The following is a 12563-nucleotide window of genomic DNA, read 5'->3' as shown; positions in this document are numbered from 1 at the left end:
TATATATATATATATATATATATATATGCAGATTTGTTTTATTTTATACTGTTTAAAACTGTCTGTCTATAGAATAAAATAATCACGATAAATCTCATGGCTTCAGAATAAAATGGAAAAATGTCAAATAATTTCAACACTTTTTTTTTCTCTGAAATTTTTCACTGACCCCCTAGCGGCACCCTGGGGGTACCCAATTTGAAAGCCCCTGACTTAAAACGATCAAGTTAGTCAAAACATTTAATAAACATGCAAGAGGCAGGGGATATGTAGAATATTGGAAATTGATGGATGTTCCAATAGAATTCTATGGACGCAGATTCTGTCCTATGAGCTGTTTCCTAGAGGCATTAATCAAAATGTAGGAACTTAGGAAGTGTCTCAATCCAAACTTTCCACCCTTACACATCATAATAAAACGCCATGCCTAAAGGTTATAGAATTAATGGACAGAGGTGGCAAAAAGGATAACAAAACACATATCCTGGACCAAAGAGAACAGAAGTTCATGGTTACTGAACAAGGCCCACACTGTCATTTTGAAACTGTCACTCACATTGTTGTTTAAGTATTTACAATAGTAGCACCTAAAAATATCAGAGTGTGACAAAAACCATTTCCACTACCACCACTGCATCTTTATTGCGAAAACAGTTTCACAGTCTCGTGGGGAGTTTCATTATCTATAGTCTCTATTAATAGTTAATAATTATTTTGTGTAGATCGGAGGTCTGACTGGATTCCCGCTTTCCCTGTAAGAAGCAGAGGAAGCAGCGTGAAAGTGCCCTGTCCATGTGACATGACTAAACAGTTTCTAGATCCTCCTTGATATATGCTGAAGGGGGTAAAGGGAAACTATTTTGGAACAAGATCATGAAGAGAGCAACCAAGTGGGCTGGGCTGTTTCATGGTGAGAACAAGGTCAGAACATAAAGAACTGAAACATTTGACAATTTTTCAGTCCAACACCTTTCTTAGTTCTCTTGCAACGGCCCTCAATATGCACAGCTCAAAATATGCAAAATATGATGAGAAGACAAGCCACTTCCTGCACAGACTAGGTCATCATTTCCACTCTGAAAGGGACTGCTTATCATTAAATCAAGATATAGAGATGAGTTGAACTAGTAAAAATAATAAATCCTGAGAGGACAGTTGAGACACACAGGGCTATATTTTCGTGACAGCGATTGTGCAGCGCAACTGGAACACTTTATCCGATTTTCTTGAGAGCATAAATTCTAAGGGCAATTTTCTTGACAGTGCAAATCACACGTGGACATGGATGGGAGTGTTTGTGCAATCTGTGGGTGTGCTGTATGTTAATGAAGTGGCGAAAGGTGCAATTTGCCAAACTCTGATATAAATAATATAGTGGAACATCAAATTATGTCCCTGAAAATTAAAGTTGTAGCCATTTTATGAAACATACATTTATAAAATTTGTATTTAACATTCTAGATGTCATGGTTTCTTTTTCAATTATAATTACTATTGTGTTTATATTTACAATTGTAATTAAGATCTCATTTTTTGGGGTATTTTCCACCTTGTTATCATAGCATGATTTTAAGTCGCTGCAAAGTGGGCCAGTGGAAAAAGTTGGAGAGGGTAAAATGTTAGGATTTGGGGAGGAGGTTATATTTATCACTTTGTTATTTTAATTATATTTTCGCTTAGTTTGAAATGTAATTGATATTAGAAATATTTTAGATTTATGTTTTTCGTGTTTCAATTAATGAATTGTTTAAAGCATAATCTACTGGTAGAACTGAAGTGCGTGCGTGCGTGCAAAAGAAAGAAAAAAAAAGATCCCTTGATCCACAACCTAATCTGCAAGGCAATACAATCACTGTTAATTCTAGCCATGATGTGTGTGTAAGTACATCAATTAGATTAATAATATTCACATTCTCTACAATTTAACCAAGCCCACATACAAGTCCTGACGCAAACCACATTTTCCATGTGTATAAAAGGAACGTGTCTCTGGAAATACACATTTGGACATTCAGCAAGGATGCATTAATGCATAAAAGGACGTAAATCCAAATTTCTATTCTTCAAATTCATTGCATACAGCCCGTTTGCAAAACCAACTTCTTATGAATGTGATGTCTGTGTTTATGTACCCTTTTCACATATCCAGGTTTGCAGAGGGGAAGTAGAATCATAGTTGGGTAAACCTGAATGGTGGTGAAATGGAGACCACAACAAAAATAATTTTTGCCCAATGTTTGCTCCACCAGCAAACAAAAAATATCAACGATTGCACTTTCACAGCTTTTCAAAGGAAGATAAAAATATATAGCGCTGGATAAAGAAGAGGGAAATAGGCAAATTATTCTGTCACTCCCTAAGCAGCTGTTAGAAGCCTCATCGGAGCTGTGGTAACTCGATTTTAAAACTTAGTTCAGGGTAATATAATACAAAGTTAAATTTACACCAAAATTGAAAATATAAAAAAGTTACATTTAAGTTTTTAAATAAGGTGGAAATGTGTCATAAAGTGTCTGTGAAAAGGGTCCATTTGCTGGTGCTTGACAGGGAATGGACTAAATAATATGACACTGACATGCAATAACCGGAGAAGAACCTCAGACTTAAATTGCACTTGACCAAGCCTATTAGCACTTGGCGTGAGTAATTCCACCAAACATACTTGCTGGACCCAGCTTTTACAATGAACTGTGCCAAAATTGTTTAACATACAAAACTAAAATGTATTCAAAAAAATTATATTACTGCAGTATAATAATGAATCAAAATAATTATTGCTGTCCTAAACCATTGAAGTTGGCACTAACCATGTTTATTATTTATGTTTGCTGCAAGGGAACCTGTTTTTTGAAGAAGTCTGGGTTGTATTTTCTTTTACCTTGCATAGTTTTGTTCAAGGTTTTCTATGATAAGTGCACATCATGCAACTAATATTTGCAACTACCTAATTTGGCAATTTTCTACCAAGTGACACGAATTTGCACCAAAATACAACATAGTTTGATTGGATGCACGGCCTTTGTCGTCAACAACAAAAGATATGCAAGTTTCTTCTCCTCAGTTTAAAGTTGATAGGCCTATTGTGCCATCCTTTTTTATTTGTAACAATTATATGGTTAGATGCATTTTATTATTTGCATTCAACATTGTTTTACCCCTACTGTCTACAACCCTATAAGAACAGACCTCCGACTAATTTTTGGATTGTGACCCAGCATAACCCTCATATAATCACAACAACTACAGTAAGGGTCTCAACTTACCACCAACCAATTCTAGATCCTTTCTTGGTTTACTATTACAACCAAGGTGTCAGAATACAAAGTATGACAAGGAATGTGAAAAACCTCAAACTTAAAGTAGAAACATACCTCTAAAACAGGGCCTGCCCCCAGGATTGTTCTCTCTACTCCACTATTATAACCCTTCTGACTAAGGGCAGTCAAGCAGTGGATAAGGAAATTGGTGCTTTGTGTTTTGCCAGAACCACTCTCCCCAGATATGACAATGCACTGGTTGACCCGATTGTTCAGCATAGTGTGGAAGGCAGCATCCGCAATGGCAAAGACGTGAGGTTCTAGCTTGCCCAGTGTATGGTTCTCATACATCTTGACATACTTGGGATTGTAGATTGGCAGAAACTTGAAGGGATTGACGGCAATAAGAATGTTGCTTGCATAGGTGTAGATCTTCTGCTTGTGAAAGCGATAGCGTAGGGTCTCCAAGATGTTGTCCTCAGTGAGCTCAGGGAGGTTACATAAATCATCATATTCCTGAGGCTGTGGTGCAAGAAAGCCCCTAGTCACAAGTTCCTGAGCCACTTTTTCCTGTCGAACAGAAGGCATAACGTCATACTGGATGGATCCGTCTTGGCTTCCCTCCTGAAGGGCAAAAAAGTATCCATCACTTTGAGGGTGCTGGTCTTGGGCCTTTCTGGGCCAGAGGCAGACTCTATGAACAGGCAGATCACTGGCTTGAAGAATCCACTCCTCTCCCCCATAATCCTGGACCTCCACGAGGACATAAGGCTTGGATGTGTCCAAGCTAAGTGTGGTGAGAACGGTTTTGATGACAGTGGCTGCTGTCACCTCTTTTGGGACCCTGAGGATGCAGCATTGTCCAGGTTTGACAGAAAGCCTGGGGTAGATTTGTAAAGTGCAGACTGTTTCCTGGCAGGTTGTCCCCTTGCCGTTCGTGACATTCATTCTTCAAACACATACAGTAGACATACACCAGCATACCACACTGCACAGTACAGCATGGTAAGTATCATCTAGAGAACAAATGAAGAAACAATTTGAAGATGAGAAACAGCATTCAGACCACCAGTGAATGCATGTACACACTTGTCTGTCTAATGTGGGAACTGTAGCAGTTTTAAAGGTAACATAAACTGGGTGACAAACTTGCATCTATATATTGATTGAAAAACAGTACATTAAATAGGTAATATTCTCCCAAATGTTTAAAGAATCTTTAAAGAATATTAAAGAATGAGATTGGACCTTTTTGTTGTTTAGAATATTCTTAAGCATTTGGACACATTAAAATGTACTGAAAACAAATCTAACATGAACTCGGTAATCAATAGACAAAAACAACATCAAGACACATTTAAATAACCCTTCTGCACCAATTTAAAAAAGTTACTCAGAGGTCCTTAGAGGACAAATATATCCAAGTCAAAAAACTGCCATAATAATATTATATATTAATATTATTTTCCACTTTCAATGCATTAATTTGTTTTAACCAACATCAGTCCTGACCAAATATTCATTCATTTTCAGGATTTGAACCCTTTAAATGTCAGTTTGTTTACATAATTCAACTGTTGTTTTTACACACACATACACACACGCACACATATATTCAAAACACACTCTGACATCCATACCAACACACCCACACAATTTTAGCTGCATAATATATTCAACTGGCCTGGAGTGCTCTAAAACACAGCAAACAGATGCATGCATTTGCTCATTAGGCTATACATGAGAAAAATGGTGACAATCTGGTGGAATATATATATATATATATATATATATATATATATATATATATATATATATATATATATATTAGGGCTGTCGATTTAACGTGTTAATTCAATGCGATTAATTGTCAAAAAATAACGCGTTAAAAAAATGTACGCACTTAATTGCATGCCCCCTGGACCGTAATAAGGAAGATTCCTGAGAAATGCAAGCTTGTAGTACCACCTGTTTACTCCAGAAGGCAGTAATTGAAATTTCAGCTGTATGAGCAACGCACAGTTTATATAGTGAAGAAAACACTTCAGTAGGCAGAACAACACAAAGATGTGATACGTTCTCGTGTTCAAAACACTTGATGGAGCGCAAATGCGATCTAAGGGATCTCAAGATGTGTTTAAAGATTGAGTATTAAACTATATTTAACTTGACACAGTGACCTAAACATTTTATGTTTATGATGCAATGCACCCGAGATGCTACACAAGTATGTCTGACGCAGGGTGTGGCTGGATTGAGATGGTGCAAAATTTGTAAATTACTCCATAAATATTTAATCACAAATAAAATCAAAGAAATTTTTTTCAAACTTATTACCTCACTAATTATTTTCTTGTAGAGATTTAATTGTGTTGTCAATATATTCGGTACATTTTGTGGTCTGCAGGCGGAAACGTTTTTTCATTTATTTTGGAGTTGTTCCTGCTCGACATGTCTGATCTCTGCAAGATTGTTAGAGATCATATCATTCTCAGCTTTCAACTTTCAAAAGTTTTATTCAGTTTTTTTTTAGCTATGACATGTCTTTTCATAAGGAATATTATTTGATTAATGTTCTACTTTTGATGGCAAAGTTTAGTATTCATAGATGTTAGTATGGTGGTAATAAACCATTAGTTTTATTTTTTAATTCAGAGGTTCAGCAATACCCAAGAACAATTCCCAATTTGAGTAACAAGAAAGCTGTAAAGTGTATTGAAATAAATAAACAATCTGATATTTTTATTTAAACTGTTTATTTATTTTCCTTTTTGTTGCTGTTTGTTTTAATATACCTCTTGAATCTAGATGTAAATGTTTTGTAAGCATTAATTTAAAAAAATGTCTGACGCAGGTTTAGATTGACGGGTCCTTAAACAAGCCCTCATAATAAATCTCCAACTGATTGAAAAATTCACTTATGAAATGGATTGCTGTGAACTGTGTGCCAATGATTGACTTGTGATCAATAATATGGTAGTAAACAATACATTGTATTCTAAAGCCGCTTTTTGTATTGATTTATCAATGATTAACTCTTCTGCCACAAGAATGTAATGCATTTTAATTATCTGAATATTTTTTAATCCAATTAATTACATGGTGTCCCGATTAATTAATCGCATTTAATCGCATATACAAATATTTGCTGAGAAAGCCCCTCATATAACAATAACTCAATATATAATGATTATTTATATCAATATACAATTATACATAGTTATCTTTAAATATAATATATATATATATATATATATATATATATATATATATATATATATATATATATATATATATATATATAAACCTCTTTTTTAAGCTATGGCTCCAGAATGAAAGCATAATATCATATAATTCATGATTTTATGCTGTACTGGCACTGGGATCAAATATTGCAGTTTTAATGGATTTCAATAGAGACATTTTTGTCCTGAAGGTCCTGAGTGTATTATTTTGTGTACTGAAACATCAAAATTCCCCCCAAAATACACACATTTGGCAAAATGTATGCCGTTGGAATTAACACTGCAAAAATGATGAAAAAAAAAACAACAATTCAAAATGTCCCGCAGGTCGACAAGGGAAAATAAACGCTTAAAAGTATCTTCAGAAAATCCTTCTAAATGCTGTCATTCAAAGGCTTGGTAATACAAAAGTGGAAACACAACATAAAATACCAACATAAAATACAAATAAACTTACCTAATTTAAAACACGTTTGCTGTGTTCCAAAGCGGAGTCACATGTCCAATATAAAAACCCTCCTGTGCTTTCCACCCTGAACTTTCAGCGGCTGAGGTACTAATAAACCTCGTTCACCTGCATTACAGCGACCAAAACGCGATACACTGATATGTACGGCACAGGTAAAACTATAATCCACAGTTCACACCGTGCTTAACTGAAGCGGACGAAATCCTCAACGAGAAAACAAGGAAGACCTCAATGTTTTCTAATGAATGTTGACGACACTTTCGTTCCTTGTTACTTCCTTACATCGCAGAATGCTTTAATTGCAGCGGAGGCGCGATGACACGCTGCCCTCGCCTGCATTGAAGCTGGCATTGCAGTTGTGATGCGCTGGCGCAGGTACACACCTGAGGGAAATAAATAAACAAATAAATATATAAATACAATTTCCAACCTTAAATTACATAGTCAGTATTGTTAATGACCATTTATATTGTAATATTTTTAGTATATTTATATTTAATAGGCTATATTTGCGTTTATATTTTTATTGCATTAGATTTGCATTTAGCCTATTCATTTTGCAGTTATTCATACATTTATTCATTTTATCATTTAAATATATGAAAAATTATTAATATTATCCATCGATTGATATATCTGTATGTATGCATATTTTTTATATAATAAGTTAAATACTTTTTCAATTTATATAGGCTAATGTGTATAAATAAATTGATATGTTATTATGTATAAAAACTTTTCTATTTTTATATTTAATTGTATATGTATTTATTTATTGTTTTAATATAATATTTTATATTGCACTGATATATTCAATTTATTTATATATTATTTTAATAGTTTATGTTTTAGTAAATTTGGACCTATATTATTGGAGGACCAAATTACACAAAATGAAATAATTGAATACAAATTTAATAGGCCTACACGTGAAAATGAAATGAAATCACAAACGAAATAATTAAAAACTATTAATTTTTATAAATTGTTGTTGAGTGATGTGCTGACACAAAAAATTAAAAGATCCATGCATGTTCGTGCTTATGATCAACTCTTCAACCCAAATGAAAACGGAAAATGAAATACTAAGGACGTTTATTCCTTTATGTGGAGATTTAATGATTAATTTAATCACAATTCAGCAATTATACTTTCTTAAAAGGACGAAGGACACTCAGAATAGGCTAACCACAGAAAATTGGGTTGACAGATTTCAGATGAAAAGAAAAGACTCAAGAGACTTTAGAAACACATTTGGGTTTCACACAAGAGGATAAAGAGTCAGCACTGCTAAATGGGCAGATGAAAAAAGAGCATCCATTATACTTTTTGATCTTTTCAAGGCCGCTTTGTACAGAGACTTATAGATCATGGATTATGTGACTCCAAAACAAATGTTTTATTTTCACCAGTAGATGGCAGCATACATCATCAATCTCGTCCCATCAGCAGTCAAGAAAGGGATACTCACTATTGAAATGTTACCTTGTAGTGGAGTCATATAAAATGCATTAAATTACATTTCAAATAAGTTAATGTAGAGTAATAGAATAGAAAGTTAAGACTAGAATTTAAGAGTTTAAGAAATAACATAAAAAGTAACCTTCCGAATTCCACATATTTTGTTTGTGAAAAAGCAGCAAACATGCTTATTTGATACAGTCCCCTTTAAATGTTGTCTACAAATGGCTGCAGCTGCTGAAGAGATAGTCAGTGATGTAAAGCATGCAGAGTGGGTGATTCAGAGCTGGCTTGCACTGTCAACACAAAAACAAACAAACAAACAACCGCCATTCGCCACTAAATGTGCCAGGCTATGTGCGACGCTTGTGCCAGGCTATGTGCACGTTAAGGCCACGTGAAGTGTCGAACGCCCGCTGGCAGGAGGTCACGGGACAGATCCAACCGGTGACATGGGTCGAATGACTGAGATGACTGGTTGATGCACCACCTGTGCCCCCTACTGTGCCAACTTGCTGTGCTTTAGCCACCCTGCGCTCTGCTCGTTGTTGTGAGCGTCGCTCCTCTGCCCTCCGTTGTTGTTGGAGGGCGACTGCCTCCAACTGGCCAGCAGCATCCTTCACAAGCCTCCTCCAAAGAGGCCGATCATGACACTGCTGGTACCAGTCGTCGGCAAGTCCACTCAGCTCCAGATCCTCCTGTACCACATCACTCCATCTCTTCTCCAGCCCGTGCCGCGCCCGCTTAGCCCCCTCTATCCGGCCAAACAATAACTGTTTAGGCATGCGGTGGCCGGGCATGCGGGCTACATGACCCAGCCAACGCAACCTTGCCTGCCGGAGGAGCTCACCGATGGGACTTTGTCCACATCTTTCAAAGACTTGTGAGCTCCTCACACAATCCAGCCTGGTTAAACCCAGGATGGATCTTAGGCAGGCCAGCCTAAATGTTTCTAGCCGGCGATGATGTTCCATTAGGGGGGTCCACATTTCGGAAGCATAGAGAAGGGAGGGAACGACCGTGGCCGAGAATACTTGAAGCTTTGTGCGGAGCGACAAACCGGGTAGCTTCCACACAGCATTACGCAGCCGATGAAAAGATAATGCCGCTCGACTGATTCGGAGTGAGACCTCTGCTGTCAAACTGGAGCTGGTCATAAGCACACTTCCCAGGTATGGAAAACACTCCACTCTCTCCACAACTGCCCCATCACCAATTGGGAGCTGTGGGGGTGTAGTGTCCGTTGGTACATAATACCCAGGAAGGTGCTTAGTTTTGGTTGGGCTGATGGTCAGGCCCCATCTCTTAGTGGCAAGCTCCAGGTTCATCAGCAGCGCCTCCAACTCCTCCTCTGAGTGAGCAGCAATCACCAGATCATCAGCATACATAATGTGGTTGACCAATAGGGAGCCATCCCTTGACCGCACCCGGGCATCGATCAACCTCCCATTATATCTGTACCACATGGAAATTCCTCCAGTACAGCCATCGAAGGCTTCACGAACCACATGGTCAAAATAGATATTAAATAATGTGGGGGCCAGAGGACATCCCTGTCGCACTCCAAGGTGAACAGGGAATGGCTCCGACTCCCGACCACGTAGTTTTACCCGGGCCCGCTCGCCATCATGAAGGTCCTTAATGATCGCGAGCAGCGGGTCTGGGACTCGAAGCACGAAGAACAACCCAGAGCCCAGGCCTACTGATGGTATCATAGGCCTTGACCAGGTCAATAAAGCAGAGATGTAGGTCTTGCTGGAATTCCCTACACCTCTGCTGTAGCAGACGAACAGAGAAAATGGCATCTGTGCAAGACCGCCCCTTCCTGAAACCACACTGGGGCTCCGCAAGTCTCTCCTCAGCGTGCCTGGCAAGGCGATGTTGAATAATCCTTGCCAGGACCTTTCCTGGCACACTGAGGAGTGAGATGCCCCTATAGTTATTACAATCTGAGCGGTCCCCCTTTTTAAAGAGAGGGACCACCAGGGCATCCTTCCAATCCTGCGGAACCCGCCCAGTGGTCCAGACTGTTGTTATGATGTCATGTAGGGTAGTCTGTGCACAAACACCACCCTCCCTCAGCATTTCACTGGGGAGATCATCTCTGCCCGGTGCCTTTCCTGGCCTCAGGCTCTGGATCGCCTTCAGTACTTCCTCTAAAGATGGTACCTCAGCCAGCCACCCACAAGGAGTGACTTCTTCCTTCAATATTTGTGGCACCGCAGCCCCAGCAGGGTCATCCCCACTTTGTCCCACAATGTTTTCCAGGCTCAGGGACTTCCCTTCCCCCAGGACCTCACAGAAATGCTCAGCAAATCTGTAAACCTGTTTCTGGGGGTCGGAGATTGGATCACCATTCTTTCCCCTAATGATGGTAATAGGTGTGGCGCTGCAAGTAACTTTTTTTGATAGAATTAAAGAGCGATTTGTGATCGTGGGCCACTGAGGCAGACTCCATCTCCTCAGCAACCCGCGACCACCAACCATCCTTGCAGCGCCTCACGGCTCTCCGAACCTCCGAGCGAAGGCTGCGGTAATCCTCCTCATTCTCTGACGTGGGATGCTGTAGACGATGAGAGTGGGCCTGTCGCTTTTCTCAGCCAGCCTGAACACCTCCTCTGTCAGCCAGGGTTTCTGAGGAGGTCTGGACCGTGTGCCCAAAACTGCCATTGCAGTTACATGAGCCACAGCCCTAAACCTCGCCCATTTCCCCTCGACATCCAGAGGGGTGGGGGACGATGCCAACTCCAGCTGCAAGCGATGCTGAAATTCTTGCTTGCAACTTTCATCAGCTAGCCTAGACCAGGCCACTATGGGTTTGAAAGGGGCCCTGGGTTTACACCCACCACCGGAGTGGAAGAATGGCAGGCGCATCTTACAGATGACAAGTCGATGGTCAGTGGGCAGATCAGCTCCACGGTAGGTCCTGGTGTCAAGGACATGGGCCCGCATCCGCTGTTCCGTCACTATGTAGTCCAGCAGATGTTCTTGCTTGGACCCAGCATGCATCCATGATGTTGTGTGGATGCGCCGATGACGGAACAGTGTGTTGGTAATTACAAGCCCATGGGCTGCACAAAAATCTAGCAGCCTCCTGCCGTTGTTATTGAGCTGATCAGGCCCATGTCTTCCAATCACTCCTGACCAGGTGCTAGCATCATGACCAACTCGGGCATTGAAATCACCCAACATGATGATTCTATCCCGAGGGGCCACTTTAGCCAACACCTGTGACAAGAGGTCATAGAAGGCATCTGACTCATCTGTCTTTCCCGCATCCCTCCACGGATGTTCGTCTTCGGTGGGGGCATAAATAACCACGACTACCACTCCTCGCCTCTGGTTGATGGGAAGGCGAACCCAAAGTAACCTGGGGCTCACAGCTTCCCACACCTCGCCGCCACGCTCCCACGCTGCCTTCATTCTCTTGTTCAGAAGAAGAGCCACTCCCTGTTGTTTGGCAGTCGCCTGCCCCGAGTAGAGGACAGTCCACCCCTCATAGTGGCAAGAGCCAGAGCCGGTCCACCGGACCTCCTGAACACCACAGAGATCCAGGCGGTACCGGTCCAGCTCCCGACAGAGGAGTGGCAGCCTCTCCTCCGCTGTGAGCGTTCGAACATTCCACGTGGCCATCCGTAGTGGCTTTTTGTTGTTTCTGGAGGAGCCCCGAGGGTGAGGATTCAGTCTCCTGGCTCTGCCTGATGGAGTTTGGCCAGGAGACGTCATAGACGCCTGTCCCCCCAGGGCCTCCGGCACTAGCTTAATTATATCTCGTGGTTTAGTGGTAATGAGATTGAGGGTAGAGGGGTTACCAGCCCCTCGCACCCGTCCAGAGCCCCCATTTGGCCGCTGTAAAGCACCATGACAGAAAGGGGAAGGAACAGTCTTTATTGGCCCTCCCCTCATGGCGCTACCTACAACGTTGCCCGTCCGGCACCACACGGAGGTAGGGGGTTGTTTAGCCAGACTGTCAACACACACACACACGTTGGGTTTCCATGTTTTATGGGGACTTTGCATAGACATAATGGTTTTTATACTGTACAAACTATATCCCCTAACCCTACCCCTAAACCTAACCCTCACAGAAAACTTTCTGCATTTTTACATTATCAAGAAACATAATTTAGT

General features: G+C 40.4%; 1 protein-coding gene across 4 annotated transcripts in view; it reads right to left on the bottom strand.

The window, feature by feature from the left end:
* myo9b (myosin IXb) overlaps positions 1 to 7235 on the bottom strand; it is a 42674-nt gene extending 35439 nt beyond the window's left edge. For all 4 annotated transcript variants that reach the window (XM_052128470.1, XM_052128468.1, XM_052128469.1 and 1 more), the window contains exons 1-2: positions 6960 to 7235; positions 3372 to 4273 (exon numbers count right to left, since the gene is read on the bottom strand). In XM_052128470.1, the coding sequence (XP_051984430.1) occupies positions 3372 to 4205 (834 nt within the window). In that variant the 5' untranslated portion in view covers positions 4206 to 4273; positions 6960 to 7235. The remainder of the gene's footprint in view (positions 1 to 3371; positions 4274 to 6959) is intronic.
* Between the last annotated feature and the right edge of the window lie 5328 nt (positions 7236 to 12563).

The sequence above is a fragment of the Xyrauchen texanus genome, chromosome 6 (assembly GCF_025860055.1).
Source record: "Xyrauchen texanus isolate HMW12.3.18 chromosome 6, RBS_HiC_50CHRs, whole genome shotgun sequence".
NCBI lineage: Eukaryota > Metazoa > Chordata > Actinopteri > Cypriniformes > Catostomidae > Xyrauchen > Xyrauchen texanus.
This window is presented reverse-complemented; position numbering and strand designations above follow the sequence as displayed.